This window comes from Aethalodelphis obliquidens, unplaced genomic scaffold, assembly GCF_003676395.1.
Source record: "Aethalodelphis obliquidens isolate GAN/ISIS:26980383/991018 unplaced genomic scaffold, ASM367639v1 scaffold32, whole genome shotgun sequence".
Classification (NCBI taxonomy): domain Eukaryota; kingdom Metazoa; phylum Chordata; class Mammalia; order Artiodactyla; family Delphinidae; genus Aethalodelphis; species Aethalodelphis obliquidens.
Genome location: NW_020837976.1, coordinates 3,001,842 through 3,020,475, shown reverse-complemented (window position 1 = coordinate 3,020,475; position 18,634 = coordinate 3,001,842). Strand labels below are relative to the sequence as shown.

At 44.5% G+C, this 18,634-nt stretch overlaps 1 protein-coding gene across 5 annotated transcripts in view; it reads left to right on the top strand.

The window, feature by feature from the left end:
• The window catches only part of SLC35D4 (solute carrier family 35 member D4), a 108,228-nt gene that overhangs the window by 23,978 nt on the left and 65,616 nt on the right, over positions 1–18,634 (top strand). For 3 of the 5 annotated variants that reach the window (XR_003437254.1, XM_027127608.1, XM_027127609.1), the window contains exons 4-5: positions 124–205; positions 13,105–13,182. Coding sequence is in view for 3 of the 5 variants with exons in the window: in XM_027127608.1 (XP_026983409.1) it covers positions 124–205; positions 13,105–13,182 (160 nt within the window). In the remaining 2 variants the exon portion in view is untranslated. Of the gene's footprint in view, positions 1–123; positions 206–5,461; positions 5,473–13,104; positions 13,183–18,634 lie in introns of those variants that run through there. The other 2 variants (XM_027127610.1, XM_027127611.1) reach the window with 2 other exon arrangements.

The window sequence follows — 18,634 nt, the reverse complement described above, 5'->3', positions numbered from 1 at the left end:
AGTCACCTGGGGATGTTTAGACAACCATGAGTGCTGTATTTGGTGTATGGGAGCGTCATACCTTCCAGCGAGGTCTTTTGGACATAAAGTGACAGAAATCTATGGCCTCTTTCCCTTTTACAGATCTGATGTTTTGACATGGCTTCCTGCTTCAGTGCTGTTTGTGGGTATCATCTATGCTGGTTCCAGAGCACTGTCCAGACTGGTAAGTGTTAGAGGCTTTGCGGGGGACAGTCCCTTTCCCTTCTTCCCCTTTGCCTTTAACTTGTTGCGCCTTGGATCAATCGGGGGCAAAGCAACAGCTTTAATGATGGCACAGTAGATTGAAGAACAAGTCTTGGGGCTGAGGCCAATGTGGAGTGGTCCCACTCCCTGAATTGAAGGTAACCAGATAACAGGGAAGGACTGACTTGTTTTACAAGATGGAGAGCTGCAGTTGGAGACGCAGGAAGCCGGAGTAGTGATATCTGTGGAGCCTGCTCTGCGTGGATACACCCTGTCCTTGGGAGCAGGGAGGGTGGGCTCAGTCTGCTCCTTGCTTCCGGGGACCGTGACCCTGCCCATCAATAACACGGCCTGGGCGGGCTGGGCTTAGTCGTGGGTTCGCATGCTTGGCACGGAATTGATGCCCAGTACACAGGGACACTAGTGCAACAAGTGTTCATTCTGTCCTCCCACCCAGACCCCAGGACTGAGCTCCTCAAAGGAGGGTACTGTGAGGAACAGACTTCTTCCAGCTATGTTATATATGATATGGAACTCCAAAAATTTAGTTATTTTGCCACCAAAGGAGAATCCATAAATATCAGCATTGACCAGAGTCTCAGAACGTGGCTTAAAACTCAGGAACTTTTTGTTTTCATATACTTAAGGTTTTGTTTTGTTTTTTTAATTGGGGTATAGTTGCTTTACAATGTTGTATTACTTTCTGCTGTACAACGAAGTGAATCAGCTATATGTATACATATATCCTCTCCCTCTTAGACCTCCCTCCCACCCCACCCCCCATCCCACCCACCTAAGTCACCACAGAGCACCAAACTGAGCTCCCTGTGCTATACAGCAGATTCCCACTAGCTAGCTATTTTACACATGGTAGTGTATGTATGTCAATCCCAATCTCCCTATTCATCCCACCTCCCCCTCCCCCACCAAGTCCACATGTCCATTCTCTACATCTGCCTCTTTATTCCTGCCCTGCAGATAGGTTCGTCTGTACCATTTTTCTAGATTCCACATATACGCGTTAATATACGATGTTTGTTTTTCCCTTTCTGATTTACTTCAATCCGTATGACAGACTCTAGGTCCAGCCAAGTCTCTGCAAATGACCCAGTTTTGTTTCCTTTTATGGCTGAGTAATATTCCATTGTATATATGTACCACATCTTCTTTATCCATTTGTCTGTCAATGGAACGTTAGGTTGCTTCCATGTCCTGGCTATTGTAAATACTGCGCAATGAACATTGGGGTACATGTATCTTTTTGAATTATGGTTTTCTCAGGGTATATGCCCAGTAGTGGGATTGCTGGGTCATATGGTAGTTCTATTTTTAGTTTTTTAAGGAACCTCCATACTGTTCTCCATAGTGGCTGTATCAATTTACATTCCCATCAGTAGTGCAAGAGGGTTCCCTTTTCTCCACACCCTCTCCAGCATTTATTGTTTGTAGATTTTTTGATGATGGCCATTCTGACTGGTATGAGGTGATACCTCATTGTAGTTTTGATTTGCATTTCTCTAATGATTAGTGATGTTGAGCATCTTTTCATGTGTTTGTTGGCCATCTGTGTGTCTTTTTTGGAGAAACGTCTATTTAGGTCTTCAGGAATGGTTTTATACTCTAATTGCTGTTTTTAATCTATCAGAAAATGATTGTATTCTAATGTTTGAAAACATGAGAAATTTTCAAACGATTCAGTCTTTTAATGTAAAGTTTGTTGTTATGTTGGCCCCTTAGGCCTCAGATATGAAAACAGTAAAAACAAAATGTGCCTCTCTGGATAATAATAGTATTGTTAGGACAACCCCAAAGCTGCAAAGTAGTGGCTGAGAATTAACTGCGATAATTTCTAAATTAAATCGATAATTTCTAAATTAAATCATCATTTTCCTTTCATGATTCATAAGCTTGAGTAGATGGGATGATGTGTGTGATGGGGGAGAAAATAGCCTGGGTGACCTAAGAAGTGAGCCACAGAGCACGTTGGTGCTGAGCCCAGAACAGGGGGCCAGGCTGGCTCTCAGCTGCCGCTCCTGATGCTGTCAGGCTCCTCCAAGTCCATGACCTCGCTTTACGGCCTCTGGCCTGCAGGGGGAGCTTCCTCTTCTATAGCAGAGTATAGGATTTGACAGGAAAACAAAAAACAATCTTTCGTTGTACAAAAGTTTTTGAAATTTTTTGTAGGCTCTGGATAGTTATGGATGCCAGAGTTTTGAAGTTTGAATAACTAAGGTGTTGTGCTAATAATGATAATAATTTTTTGTTTGTATAGTGCTTTTTTTTGTTTGTTTGTTTTTTTGTTTTTTGCGGTACGCGGGCCTCTCCCATTGCGGAGCACAGGCTCCGGATGCGCAGGCTCAGCAGCCATGGCTCACGGGCCCAGCCGCTCCGCGGCATGTGGGATCTTTCCGGACCGGGGCACGAACCCGTGTCCCCTGCATCAGCAGGCGGACTCTCAACCACTGCGCCACCAGGGAAGCCCTGTATAGTGCTTTTTCATGTGTTCTCCGGAGTGATTTCCTTTGTATCTTTTCATGTGAGTCTCACAGTCACCTGGTATGTGAGGCACATGTTAATAACCTGGCAGAGGAAAACACATAGGTGTGGGAAGTCTCAGTAAGCTGACTCTAGTCCCAGGTAGTGGCAGCTCTTCTGACTCCCCACCTTTTGCCTTTTCAGATTTGTCTCTTTAGGATCAAGGTATATGGATTTTAGAATGAGCCCAGGGTACAGTAGACATGCATAAACTTGAGACTCTTGGTTGCAAGTGTTAGAAAGCTCACCAACTGGTCTAAGTAAAGGGAAATCTCCTGGTTCACATTAATGAAAAGTCATAGTGTAGAAACTGCTTCAGGCGTGGCTTGACCCAGAGGTTCCAATGACCTACTCAGAATCCAGCTTCTGTCTCTCGTTCAGTTCTGCTCTCTGTCTTTGCTTCATTTCACAGCCAGGCTCTCGCCTCATGGATGTTGTTGACTTCAGGCTGACATCCTCACAATTTTAAGTCTAATGGAAAGACTGTCTTCCTTGTAGCTTCTGTATGAGTCTCACAGTTCACTCTGATTGCATCAGTCAGGACCACTGCCCATCCCAGCCGGATGGATTTACATTGATTGACCAGTCCTGGATCATGACTTTTCTGAACCATTCACTGTGACTGGAGAGACTCAGAGCACTGTTTGGCCCGCCCTGGTCATACAGGATCCCCAGCTGGACCCACAGACTGAGAAAGGGTGAGGCAGATGCTTTATATTGGAGTGCTTTACCAAGGAAGGGATAAGGAGGCTAGGTGGCAAAGAAAACCCTCAAAAGTCCATTGTAAATGTCAATCTAGTACGTCTCAGGCAGATGGAGATTTCTGTAACCTGGAACAATGCTTCTCAGAGTGTGGTCCACAGAAGGTGATAGCCTGTGAGCTCTTTGTTACCTGTCTGTAAGGAGATTGTGCCAGAATGAGCATCACGCTTGGCACTAAACACGCTGATTAGTTTGAGCTGACATTTTTTTTTCATAGCAGGACTTTTTGAGGAAGGAAGCAGTGCACTGACTTATATTCTGTGCGAGGTCCTTATCTTTTGGAGGGACCGCATTGGAGTGCCCCTGGCCTAGAGCACAGACTTCTCTCATTGGCAGGAGGAAGCTGCTGCGATTCAAACTCTGAGCAAAGGGAAACAACCCCAAACCAAATATATCCAGTTAGAGTGCGAGGAGGACAGAAAGGAGACACTTATTATTGTTTTTTTTAGTGAAATAACTCAACCCAGCATCTGTTCTTTGTTTTCTGAGTTTTTTGTTTTTACATAGTTGCTTAAAAATTTACAGAGTGGATGAAACACGAGGCACTCGTACAGCTTGTGTTAGATGGAAAACCCGTGTCAGTGTACTGGTGCCAGGCTGGCAGTTTCATGAATCCACGAGGACCTGGGGGAAACATGCTCAGTTAAAATCCGTGGGTGTGTTGTTATGCAAAACACTTAGGAAGTTGCTGTGCTCCATAAAGGCCTCCTTCATCTGACAAGACTTTGAAGCTATCCTTCTGATGTGCAACTCCTGAGAGTAAGCTGATGTAACTCTTCAAAGGCGAGGTGGGGACAGTTCTTTATTGATTTTTCTACCTGGAACTCACAACCGAATGATAGAATTAAGGGAAGGAGATTATTCTTGTGGCTCTCCATTCAGCAAATATTTATTGGGGAATCTACTTCTGGGGGCTTAATGAGGAAGAAGACCTGCTTCCTGACCTTGAAGAACTTCCAGGGGAATCCGTGAGAGACACACAACTCACCATGGGAACAGGCATCGTGAATAGTCAGTGTTATATATGTGTGCCGGGCACTTCGTATTGTTAACCCTCATGACATATGGAGTTGGACTTAATTACTCCCATTTACAGTTCAGGAAACTGAGATGCAAATTATTTGACCAAGGTCACCAACTAGTAAATGTTAAAGCGGAGATGCAAACTCAAGCCTGTCCGACGATAGTGGTTCATCTGCAACGCTTACCCTCTTTCCTCCCTAAATCACAACAAGCAAAGGAGATGAGCCCATCAGGATGGAGCTGGGAGGAGGGGAGAGGAGCCGTGTGGCTGTCCTCCCTTCTACAGGGGCTAATTTAGCTCTGCTTCGCCAGCGTTCCTGCCCTGAATAAGGTCACAGTGATGAGGGCTGATGGCATGAATGTCAGTCTTTGGAGGGACAGGACAACGTCAACCAGTCGTTATTACTCTTATTATAATTTCCCTGCCGCAGCCCTTCTCAGCTGGACAGGATTGCCTCAAAGCCTGTGCTGATGAGTGTTTAGAACAGATGTGCAGATTCTCACACTCAGGAGCTTCAGGGAGAAGCCATCCCAGTGCTGGTGATCTGGGTGCTCAAACCATGCTCTTTTCCTGCTTAGGGTCAGCAGTTGGAAGACTCTGCAAATCTAAACTGAGGCATCTCGACAGGACTGGCCTTGGTTTCCTACCCAGCACTTTGATCTTGAGCCTTCCCTAACTGCTTGTCAGGGTTTCTGTCTTCACTCAACACAATGGAATAGAGATTGGCCGGGGGTGTCGGTGAGGAAACACACATGGATAATCAGACTCGCGTGGAGTGAAATCACTCAGTTAAGCAAACTGGAGCCTGTGGGTTCCCTCCCGCTTGGTTTGGCTCCAGTATCATGTAAGGGATCTTGGATCCACAGGGAAAAGGACGTAAATGTTGATCTATCAGTAGAATGGAGACCCTTCCCCTAAGGTTCCCTGTCACTGTGGTTAGAGGCAGTTCTCTTTCACATGGTTTTCTCATCAGAGGTGATCAGAGTCCGATTGCAAGGATTACTTAAGATGTGGGCGCAGTGGCAAAATAATAACCCCCTCCTCTGCATTTTAGTTATGTTCCTGCCCCATCTAAAGATGTTTTCCATAACCCTTATAAAATGACTTATTAAAACTGGGCTCCAAGCGGAAAACTTCATGACACTGGACTTAGCAGTGATTTATTGGCTGTAACAGCAAGACACGTGCAACAAAAGAAAAAAATAGGCAAATTGGACTTCATCAAAATGAAAAACTTCGGTGTATCAAAGCACGCTGTCAACAGAGTAAAATGGCAATTCACAGAATGGGAGAAAATATTTGAAAATCATCTATCTGATAAGGGATTAATATCCAGAACACATAGAAAACTCCTAAAATTCAACAACAAAAACCAAACAACCTGATTGAAAACTGGGCAAAGGACTTGAATAGACATTTCTCCAAAGAAGATATGCAAATGGCCACTGAGCCCATGATGAGGTACTCAACATCATTACGCATTAGGGAAATACAAATCAAAATCATGAGATACCACTTCGTGCCCATTAGGATGACTGTTATCAAAAAAATAGAAAGTAACAAGTGTTGGTGAGGGTGTGGAGAAATTGGAACTCTTGTGCGCTGCTTTTGGGAATGCAAAAATGGTACAGCTGCAATGAAAAACAGTATGGTGATTCCTCAAAAAATTGAAAATAGAGTCACCCTATGAGCCAACAAAAAAATTGAAAGCAGGGACTTGAGCAGGTATTTTGTATACCTGTGTTCACAGCAGCATTATTCACAGTAGCCAAAAGTTGCAAACAATCCAAGTGTCTGTTGACAGATGAATGGATAAACAAAATAGTATATCAGTACAATGGAATATTATTCAGGCTTAAAAAGGAAGAAAATTCTGACACATGCTACAACATGGATGAACCTTGAAGACATTATGTTAAATGAAATAAGTCAGTCACAAAAGGACAAGTCCTGTATGATTCTACTAATATGAGTTACTTAGAAGAGTCAAATTTATAGAGACAGAAAGTATTGGTGCTTACCAGGAGCTGTGGGCTGGGGAGAATGGGGAATTATTGTTTAATGGGGACAGAATTTCAGATGAAAAGAGTTCTGTGAAAGGATGGTGGTGATGGTCGCACAACAATGTGAATGTACTTAATGCCACTGAACTATACACGTAAAAACGGTTAAATTGGTAAAGTTTATATGTCTATTTTACCACAATTAAAAAGATATGTTTATAACTCCCCTCCCCAGGCTACAACAGAGATTTTCTTGAGGATTATATGGGGGAGGGGGATATGTTCTCACTCACCTCACTCAGAGCCCTTTCCGGTGCTGTAGGAGGTGCATATTTAATTTAACTGAATTCATTCCTATGCACTCGTGTAAAAAAAGGGTGAGAAAAATAGCAGTTCACTGAGAGCAGGCCAACCTGCCCTCTGTAGTAGTATGTGCATTTATGGCCCCAAGTGAGGTTCTTATTCCCATGCATCTTACAAGCTGGCATTCTAAGCTGCCTATTTTTCAAACAAAAAGGCCCCTAAACACAGGTCAGCTACTTTATGTGATGAACAGATGAAGGAGGGAGGTGGCCTCCAAGCTGGTGCTGGAGATACTCTGGCAAAGAGGGAGTCTGGCCCTCTGCCCTCAAGGAGTTGACCCGGGAGTTCCCTGGAGGTCCAGTGGTTAGGACTCCACGCTTTCATTGCCAAGGGCCTGGGTTCGATCCCTGGTTGGGGAACTAAGATCCCAAAAGCCGCTTGGTGTGGCCAAAAAAAAAAAAAAAAAGGTGTTGGCCAGTTAATGACAGAATGATAAAACTAATGTAAATAAACACTCAAATTTATCTCATGCCAATCAGTTTGTGAATATATTCATTTATATGTACACATAAACATATTCAAACACCTCAACTGTCTTCCCAAAAGGATGTGTTGTGGCTTAAAAGAATAATGATGATGAAAATAAGATAAGCATTTCTTATGAATAGAATTTAAAAGAAATCTAGGTCAAGGGTAATTGAAGAAGAACTAGATGAGACCACAGAGAGACTTAGCACATATCTTATGAAATAAATACAGTTGGGCCTTGGAAAGATGAGAAAGCTCTCATCTTTCTGCAGCCGAATAAACAAGTTACGAGACTCTCAGTGCTTGTAAGAGAAAAGCGGGTTGTTGCCGCAGACATGCTTCTTCCTTGCTGTCAGGTCCTGAGTCCTCATAAAGGGTAAACTGGGCTACTTAGGGTCTTCAATCGCATCCTTATAACAAACACAATGGTAACCTGATTTCTGGGATTCTTAGTGCATTTTGGAGGCCTAATGACAGCACAGTTCAGTAGGAGCGATTCTCTGGGGCTAAAATCTCTGCTCTCCAATTATCCGGCTCCCTTCCTGTAGGAACAGTTATTTCTGGCATGCATGATTTTGATGAAAACTAGGCAGCCAACAGTTCAAAGGTACATTCTTTGGCAAGGGCCTGGCGAGCAATTATTGTATATTGCAGATTAAGGCCACGTCCACATATTTAAAAATCACCCAAATTGAAGTTAGGATTGATGTTTTTCTATAAAAACTTAGAAGTCAACCCAGGACTTGGCTAAGGGAGTCATCCCCACTCCTACAGCATGACCCGAGGCCATGCCTGTGGGCAGGGCCAGGATTTTCCATAGAAAACTGTTTTAAGTCAGTTCCAACACCTGAACAAATAACAATCAAGGCTTGAAAATTCCACTCTGGGAAGCAAGGGAATAATGAAAAATCTTAAGTAATAGTTACCAATTTCTCTTTACATCCAGAGAAAAATTTCCAATGGTACATGGATGCAATGTAAAATTATAAGTGAATGTTAAAATTTTAAGAATAAATTAGTTGCAAACTGTGCCCCTAAGTAATGAAATGAATTGGACTGTAGGGTGGTTGAATTCGGTCAATTACATTTTGTGTCAAAATTGATAAGTTGGGCTTCATGGTAGTTGATCTTGAGCCATTTTCCCTGATGAAATATGGTGGGGACCTTTTGTTATTGAGCCCGTTCCTAGAGTCTATGTGAAAGAACAGACTTGTTTTTCTGTTCTCTTTAGCAGCAAGCTAGTGTCTAGATCGTCTAAAGTGATTTCAAATTATTAAGAGGCAGGTTAAAAAGGAGAACCAAAATACATCCTTTCTTTTTTCTCATCCATATAACTGGAATGTTAATAGTATCTCCCTGATAGATTTATTATGATGATTCAATATGTAAAAGCAATTAAAACAGAGTCTGGGGGCTTCCCTGGTGGCACAGTGGTTAAGAATCTGCCTGCCAGTGCAGGAGACGTGGGTTTGAGCCCTGCTCTGGGAAGATCCCACATGCCGCAGAGCAACTAAGCCCGTGTGCCATAACTACTGAGCCTATGCTCTAGAGCCTGCAAGCCACAACTACTGAGCCCGTGCGCTGCAACAACTGAAGCCCATGCACCCTAGAGCCCATGCTCCACAACAAGAGAAGCCACCACAATAAGAAACCCATGCACTGCAATGAAGAGTAGCCCCGGCTCCCCGCAACTAGAGAAAGCCCACGTGCAGCAACGAAGACCCAACACAGCCAAAAATAAATAAATAAATAAATTTATTAAAAAAAAAAAAAAACGTACAGTGACAGCAGTAACATTTTAAAAAAAAACAACAGAGTCTGGTACATAGTAAGTATTCAATATATCTTAGCTATTATTGTTATCATATCTCAGAACTTTTTATTTTGTTTTTTTGCCCGCACCGTGTGGCTTGTGGGATCTTATTTCCCCAACCAGGGATCGAACCTGTGCCCCCTGCAGTGGAAGCGCAGAGTCTTAACCACTGGAGTGCCAGGGAAGTCCTCATTTCTCAGAATTTCTGTCTGATTTCACAAAAATAAGTCCTGCTGAACCTCACTCCATAAAGATAAAAGGCAGGTTTTCTAAAATAATCAGTCACTGGAGACTCTTGAACTAATGACGTAGCTCAGACTGGGGCTTCATGCACAGAGGTAGAGGCCAAGGGAAAATCAGTAATCATAAATTGTAGACCGCCTTAATACTGTTTTTGATAGATCTGTATGGAGGCTGATAAAATCAGTCGTAGAATTACTGCTTCTAAAGCCTGTTAGCTCCTCAGTCGAAAAAATGGCTTGAGAAATTCAGATTAAAAAATTTTTAAGTGGAAATGGAAGATATCCCTTTAAAAAATGGCATAGAGTTTACTCCGAGGTCATCTGTTTTAGATCATACCAGTTATATTGCTGGAGGAAGCAGACTGGCAGGATTTGGAACACAATGGTATTGGACATCGCACAGTTGTAGGTCCAGGAAGTTTATACTGGGGGCTTGCTGTAACTTGGCTCCATAACATCGAGACTGGGAGCGTGGGCGTTGCCGTTACTGGGTTGGAGTCATGGAGTCATACCCAGAACTAGTTGTGAGCTCGCCAGCAAGCTGCCCCATCACTCTAAACTTCAGTTTCCTTGTCTGTAAATCAGGGCAACAGGCATCCGTGGATACAGTTGTTGAGATATGGTTTAAATAAGAGAATGCAATTAAAATAATTAGCACTGTGCTGAACACATTGTTGGTATCTATTATTAGAGAACTTTAATATCAGTTCTGGGGACTTCCCTGGTGGTCCAGTGGTTAAGACTCCGCGCTCCCAATGCAGGGAGCCTGGGTTCCATCCGTGGTTGGGGAAATAGATCCTGCATGCATGACTCAACTAAGAGTTCGCATGCCACAACTAAGGAACCCACATGCTGCAACTAAAGATCTTGTATGCTGCAACTAAGACCCGGTGCAGCCAAAAATAAATAATTAATAAATAAATATTAAAAAATTTTTTTTTAATTTAAAAAATTAAAAGGCAACTTTCTTTTAAAAAATTAAAAATAAAATAGAATAAAAAATAAAGTAAAATCAGTTCTGTATGTGTAGATAGATCCTTTTCCAGAATCTGATCAGAATCTCCTAGGCAGATGGAGAAACCTGTCCACAGTTTATAAAATTGAGAAAATTAAGCCTCCTTGAAGTCTAGAGTTAGCGTCTAGAGTCACCCTAAATCTCGTTTCCTTACTGATTTTATAGTCAAGGAGGCAAAAGCATTTTAAATCAGGGCTTAATTTTAAATAAATAAGATCCAGGTTGCCCTTTCGTTTTCATGTCATGTACCACAGGGTTAACCTCTCTAAGATTTTCTGTGCTATCTTCTTAGGCTCAGACCTAGAAGGCCAGGGCCCACGTTTTCCAAACATGAGCCCAATGGATAAAGCCAATTAAAAAAAAATCTCTTTAATAATCTTAAAATACATAAAGAATAATTGAAAATATAAAAGTTTAAGAGGGATAAAAAGAAACACAAAAGATGAAAAACATAGAAAATAATTAAAATAAAGGATGATTTTAAAAGGAAAAAAGTTTCAGCTGCACTTTTAAAGGAGTAGAGAACGTTAAAAAGGCAAGAAAAATGTAAGGTGAGAGCTCAGAATGAAATGAAACAGTGCGAGTTAGAACAAAATACCAAAATAGGGCAGAGCTATACAGTTATAAAAGTCTTAAAGACAAGGTAAAAATATATACTCCCAGGGACTTCCCTGGTGGCACAGTGGTTAAGAATCCACCTGCCAATGCAGGGGACCCGGGTTCAAGCCCTGGTCCGGGAAGATCCCACATGCCGCGGAGCAACTAAGCCCGTGCGCCACAACTACTGAGCCTGCGCTCTAGAGCCCGCGAGCCACAACTACTGAGCCCACGTGCCACAACTACTGAAGCCCGCGCCTAGAGCCTGTGGTCCACAACAAGAGAAGCCACCACAATGAGAAGCCCGTGCACCGCAACGAAGAGTAGCTCCTGCTCATCGCAACTAGAGAAAAGCCTGCGTGCAGTAATAAAGACCCAACGCATCCAAAAGATAAAGAATAAATCCATCTGGCAGTGGTTGGGCAGCAACATCTGCTTAAAGACCCACTTAAGAGTCCTCGAAGCTGGAATAATTTCCCAGCTCTGGGTCCTCCATCGAGGCCACTAAGCGTGGGCTTGGTACCTCTTAATACTGACAGCCTTCATGCAGTGCTCCTGCATTACTTCCATCATTCCTCCCTATAGCTCCAGGTCGTAGATATTGTTATCCACATACTACAGAGGAGCAAACTGTTTGGATACATGCCCTGCTCCACTAGCAGATGGTGGAGCTGGAGCCTGAAGCCCAGCTGATGCCAAAACCCGTGCATTATTCTTGATCTTTTTCTGCTTTCCAGGAGACATTATCATCAGCAGCAGCAACAAAGACAATAGCACAGTCCCTCACCCCTTAATCCCTCCCCTTTACCTTGTCAAGATTATCTATCAAATTAGGAAAGACTGCTGTTCTTAGCAAACAGCCCAGAGATAGTCAATGTGCAGTGGGTACTCTGTGTATCTTGATAACCCACTGGAGTGTTACCTTTTTTTATATCTTCTTCCTCCCCCCACCTTTTTTGGGGTACAAAGTTGATCCCAGTTATCCCATCATTTACTGCAGTTCAGTCTCCTAAATATTTCCCTCATGTGGCCACTTTTCTCCATCTTTGCTGCCACTACCAAGTTCAGGCCACCGTCTTGTCATTCCTTGTATTAGTTTCCTGTAGCTGCTGTAACAAATTACCACCTACCTAGGTGGCTTAAAACAACAGAAATTTACTCTCTCCCAGTTCTGGAGGCCAGGGGTCTGAAGTGAGTACCAAGGTGTGTCAGCAGAGCTGCGCTCCCTCCAGAGGCTCTAGGGGAGAATCTGCTCCTTGCGTCTCTCTTCCAGCTTCTGGTGGCTGCTGGCACTCCTTGGCTCGTGGCTGCATCATTCCAGTCTCTGCTTCCTTCCTCTCCCCCACTTTTCCCTTCCACACTATATTCCACCCCACTCAACTCCCCCTGGTTCCCCGAGGAGGTGGGCTTCCTCGCTCCTCTGGGCCCTTGTGTGTGCCTCCAGCCCTCTCCCGCCTTGTCTCTTTTTGCTGGGCTCATTCTTTTTTTTTTCTTTTTTCCCTTTGGCCGTGCCATGCATCATGCAGGATCTCAGTTCCCCAACCAGATATCGAACCCATGTCCCCTGCGTTGGGAGTGCGGAGTATTAACCAGTGGACCACCAGGGAAGTCCCTGGGCTCATTCTAGTTCATCATTCTGTTCCCGTTTAGACTTTGGACTTCACTTCCTCCGAGAAGGCGTGCTCTGCCCACACTGGGTTGGTCATGCCTTTCTGTGCATTCGGTCAGAGCTCTTACCTCAATAGGGACAGCCTCTCTAACGTGTGTCCACCTGTTCACAGGATGTGTCCCCTGCACCTGGCATGGCACCTGACACACAGTAGGTGCTTAATAACTGATGAGAATACCCGTAAGAGGGGAGTGTGTACATCCACCCTACTGAGCACAGTGCTGTAAGCAAGAACACTGATCCACGCGGAAGAGTTTTTGCTGGAGAGCAGCATCGATGTGAATGCCAACAGTGCCCACAGATCTTTATTTTTAAGCGTAAATCAAGAATTATGTAATTATGAGATCCAAGAAAATATTTTCATGCTTATTCCTTTGTTTTCTTTCAGGCCATTCCTGTGTTTCTCACTTTGCATAATGTAGCCGAAGTTATAATCTGTGGGCACCAGAAGTGTTTTCAGAAAGAGGTAAATGATTACGCAAAAGGCTAGTTTCACTTCCCTTGCTTGAAATTTCAAAGACGTGCTTTTTATGTATGGTCCAGATTAGTGTCTGCCTTTTCCTGCCATCTGTTTCCAGTCAAGCCTGCCTGACGGTGGTCACTAATTTCAAGGATCACGGTTTTGACATCCCTTCAGTTCACCAAACATACGTGGGGATGCTTGTGGGTCTGAATGGACCTCAACCCCAGGCCAGCGCTGAGCCAGGGCCTGGGGGGCCGAGGTAGAGATGACTGTGGGCCTGGATGGTGGTGGGGGGGCATTCCCCCCCTCCCCCTACCGCATCCCATCACCATGAGGAAATATTTGGCGAGCTTCCCACAGGGTGCTGGGAGCTTTAGCCCACCCTGTGGACATCCTCTTTTCCTCCCGACCCCAGCTCTGCCTTCCACCAGTTGGAACACGTTTCCTCACCTTCCGGGCCTCCATCCATGAAAAGGGGAGAGAAATGTCACCCACTCAAAGAGTCGTTGGGAGGACACCATGCAGCACAGGTGCCAGTAGGTGCTCCCAACACTTTCCGGCACATAGTAGGTGCTTTGTACCTACTATGTAGTTTAGCTATGATTTTTAACGTGATTGGTGGTTTTAGTTTGGTACCTGTTTTGAGAGTTCCTTTTTTCTAACATCTGCCTGTTTCAAATGACTTCACATCAAAATTTTGGAACTTTTAAGCTCGAGAGAGGCTAGTGGGCCATGCAGGCAGCACACTTCTTACAGGTGTGCCAGGGACAGAGAGACACCTTTCCTGTGGCCAAGGCCACTCCGCACACCAACACTCCCGAGGGACCTTTCTGATACATGGATCTGATCATGTGCCCCTACCTACAGCCCTTCAGGACCACCCAGAAGCTACCTGGAGGCCTGCAAAGCCCTTCACCACCTGGGCCCCATCCACCTCTCTGGCTTCAGAAATTCCAGCCACAACCAAACTTCTCATTTTCCCTAGACCATGTCGTAGTGTTTCTCTCCTCTGATCTGTCAGCAAACCTCTTCGTGCACCCCTGTCCCATTCACTCTATGAATATTCCTACATCCCTGTGTACGTGGCCACCCTGCCAGGCCTGGGTCTACAGTCGTAAGCAAGAGGCATGATCGCTGCTCTTTACAGAGCATCAGCCCAGAAGGGGAGACAGACGTTAAACTAAGAATTAGAGCAGGCCACTCTGGGGAAGTGACATTAAACACAGACAAAGGATGAACAGGAGTTGGACATGGTGGGGAGGGGAGGGCTCCCTGGAAGAGGAAGCAGCAGATGCAAAGGACCAGACGTAGGAAGGGACTTGGTAGAAGTCATTCCGGGCTGTGTGGCTGGGACTTGATGGGGAAGAGAGGGGGCGCTTAGGACGAGGCTGGAGACGGGCCTGTGGGGCTGAGCTAGGAATTGGGGATTTATGCTGAGTGCACTGGGAGGAACCGGTTGGGTTATAAGGCCCACAGACACTGTGCAGCTTCCCAGTGTTAAAAGCTCCCCCAGTTTCTGCGGAGGAGAATGGATTACGGGAGGCGAGGGAAGCCTGTAGTGACTCCAGCGAGGCTCCGTACTTTAGGCTAATCTGCCTGCCGTGGGAACCTTCCCTGACCCCTCAGGCAGCTTGGGCACCTTCAGCTGACATTTTACTTATCACACCAGCTTGCAATTTCCATATTTCATCAGTTCTAACATGGGCTTCTTTTTCTCACATCTAACATTTTCACTATCGGGACTTCCCTGGCGGTCCAGTGGTTAAGTGCTTCCACTGCAGGGGGCACAGGTTCGATCCCTGGTCATGCTGCGTAGTGTGGTCAAAAAAATAAATAGGTAAAAATAAAATAATTCTTTAAAAAATAAGTTTTCACGATCTAAAATCAGGGTGGTTTTATAGTCAATGGTATGTCCTGGTCTAATGTTTGTTGGGTTTTTTTTTCTTAGTAGTATAAAAAATACTAATTTTACAATCAGTGGCATCTTAAATTCAGTGAAATACAGTATGATTTTCCCTGTGTCTCTGCCTGCTTCCAGCCCTCTCCTTGCAGTGACCCTGTGGTTGGGTGTTTTTTGGAGCCCCAGGTCTCAGCCCAAGGACTGGAGCTGAGCTGAAATATTCACTAACTGGTCACTTAGGTTCCAGGAGCTGCTCACGTTCTGGGAGACTAGTCAGACCCTGACTCAATTCCACTCAAATTCCAAAGAAGACTTCTTATTCACAAAATGGATACCTTTTGTGTGAATTAAAAATGAAGACTTACCTGGTCTAGGGATGAGATCCAGCCATCTTCATGGGATACTGCTTCTTTCTTTTTTGGGGGGGCCACACCATGTGGCATGTGGGTTCTTAATGCCCTGACCAGGGATAGAACCTGCACCCCCTGCATTGGAAGTGCGCTGTCTTAACCACTGGACCGCCAGGGAAGTCCCTCCATGGGGTATTGCTTCTTGATGGACAAGTCAGATCAGGCAGGTGAAGGTGAGGGTGGGACATGGGGCTGGAGGGTCCTCAGTGTATTTCCACCAAGCAGAGCGCAAGGGTCAGACTCCCAGGCCAAGAGGACCTTTCCTCGGAAGCAATTGGGTGAATACCAAAATATTGTGAATCTTCAACTCCATTTCATTACTGACACAAAACAACATCATTTCTTGTCAGGGAAAATTAGGAAACAATTGAGTGGGTTACATATCTATTTAGTTATTTTTTTAAAAAACCCTTTCTTTCCTTTACGAATATCATAAGATGTAATAAGTCGTAGAAAATGCAGAGAAAAAAAATGTCAGAAATCAACTGTGATCTTACTTCCTAGAGGAAACGACTTCATTCATTCAGTTCAGACATATGTAGAATATTTACAGAAATGATAAAATACGTCCTGTTTTTCCATTGATCGATTTGTCGGAATCCCTAAATGCCTCATTTCTCTCCACATGGAATGCAGTGTGTTGGCCGGTCCCTGTTTGTAGATTTGTAGGTGGTTTCTAGTAGTTTGGCGTTAAAATCTGCTCTGTGATGAAGATGACCGTGATCTGTTCTTCATATGATTTACATTCCTGATCATTCAGCCTGGAGCCATGACCAAGCGACCGGGTGTCATGAGGAACATGGTTGGACGCCACCTCTCAGACTTGACCTGTGACTCCGGACGTAGGCTCTTTGGTCCATTACGTGTCAGGTTTCCCTAGAATGGCCTTGGGAGAGTAGAGTTGACCTCTTCATGACCTCGCTCCCAGATGAGGAGAATAAGCTCTATCTGGGCTGTGGTTCATTGTCACCAGCCATAACTAGTTCTTTGTGTATGTGCACACACACGCACACAGTTTGACTCTAAGTTAGCGTGTGGCTTGTGGAATTAGTCTCAATAACTTGGCAGATATATTTGCCACGGTTTAACCTTAGAATACTGCTATTCATTCATTGGTTCGCTCAACATTTATGAAGTATATGCTACCTGTCAAACATCTGGCTAGCTCTACAGCTACAGATGTGGAGAGACACATTTATCACCCTCACAGAACTCAGGCTGAATGGGGAGCTGACATGTAAACAGGTGCTGGGATGCCCATAGAATGTCCTATGGGCTGAAACAGACGTGTGGGTGCACCGTGGGTAAGTCTGCTTGCCAGGGCCAGATATGAGCCCAGTCACACAAATGGGTAGGAATTTTCTGGGCACTCCAGGCAGAGAGGAAGCAGCCAATGAAGGCCAGTGGCCTGAAAGGGCTGGTGGGTGTCACTGCAGGACTGGCTGTGACAGAATGGAGTCCGAAAGGGTCAGACTCTGGAGCTCGATCGCCTGGGCGCACACCCTGTGATCCCAAGCAACTTACCTGATTTCTCTGTGCCTCAGAATCCTCATCTGTAGCACGTAACCCGGGACCGTACATTAACCCGTAGTGACACGAGTCAACATGTGTCGAGCACCTAGGACAGCACCAGCAGTCCTCAGAGCTCGTTAGCTTACCCAGAGCGGCGTCAGCTACTTCCTGTGACTTTGGCAACGTGACTCTTGAGGAGTTGTAGTGACCCACGCAGAGCTGAGATGTCGTTGGGACTCATCACTGGGTGATTTGGGGACCGAGGGGCTTGCGGAGGGGAATCCCGGACACAGACTCCTCGGTTGCTCTCGGAGCCTCGGGGGCTGGAGCTCCGTAATGAATTTCTTGCTGGTGTTCACTCTCCATGTCTCAGGTTCTGGGCTCCTGTAGTCAGAGGAGGTCAAAATAAAAAGGACTCTCCTCTGTGGGATGGGCAAACTCCTTCAGGCACTAGAGTTGATTTGCTGCCCTGTAATGGAAGCCCCCGAGCACCTGCTGGTGAACATGTCACTCATGGAAGAGTTGAGCATCCTTTTTGTCTCCATCCTCTCCATTCCTTCTCTTCCTCCGAACTCTGGAAATGTCAGCTTTATTTAGCTCAGAATCTTTTAGTGACACGTTTTCCCATGTTGGGGGCAGTTATCCAGGTGGGAGCCAGGTCACCTCTGCGTGTGTCATCCTTTCTGTACTGAAGGGATAAGTGTCCCCACTGGGGGGCAGTGGAGTCAAGGTTGGCTTTGCCTTTGGTCTCTGCTGAGGCCGGTTCCACAAAGATGAAAGATAACGTATAAGAGATAACAAAGGATCTAAAGATGGGAGCCACTGCTTTGTACACACACATTGTGTGTTTATTAAAACAATGCATTGTGGATTATTTAGTCACACATGAAAGCTTAAGATAGCCTTCATAGCAAACCACATGTTTCTCTTGCCAGTGCTTTACTTTTTTAAAAAATTGAGATATAATTGACAGATAAAATTATATTTGTTTCAGGTGTTCAATATAATGATTCAATGTTTGTATGTATTTCGAAATGATCGCTGCAATAAGTCTAGTTAACATCCATCACCACGCATTTGTTTTTCTTGTGATGAGAAGTTTTAAGATCTACTCTCTTAGCAACTTTCGAATGTATTCAATACAATATGCTGCTGTTAACTATAGTCACAGCGCTGTATGTTACGTCCCCAGGCTTTGCTTATTTTATAATAACTGAAATTGTGTACCTTTTGAGTGCTTCATTTTTAAACAATATGTTCATAGTTCACACTTTATCTGAGCTGGAGTAAAAGAAAATTGCAGTTTGTCCTCAACTAGCAAAATAATCCTTCTGAAATGTCCAGAATTAATCTATTATCTTGCCTGACCATTTCCCCTGTCAAATATGAAAAAAATCTATGCTTCTTCCGGCTAGAGCTTTCTTCCCAAGTGCCAAGGACTAATTCCCTTAAACTGACCAATAAAAAGGAGGTAACAAAGGTAGAGTATGCATTAGAATTTCTTCATTTCAGGGAGCTCTAAACGGCAACTGTAGATTTCCCCAATCTGCCCTTTTTTCCTTCTCTCTAGGGATGGAGTCAAATGTCCCTTCTCCTTTTTTCTGTTTCCTAATTTACACATCATACCAGAGAA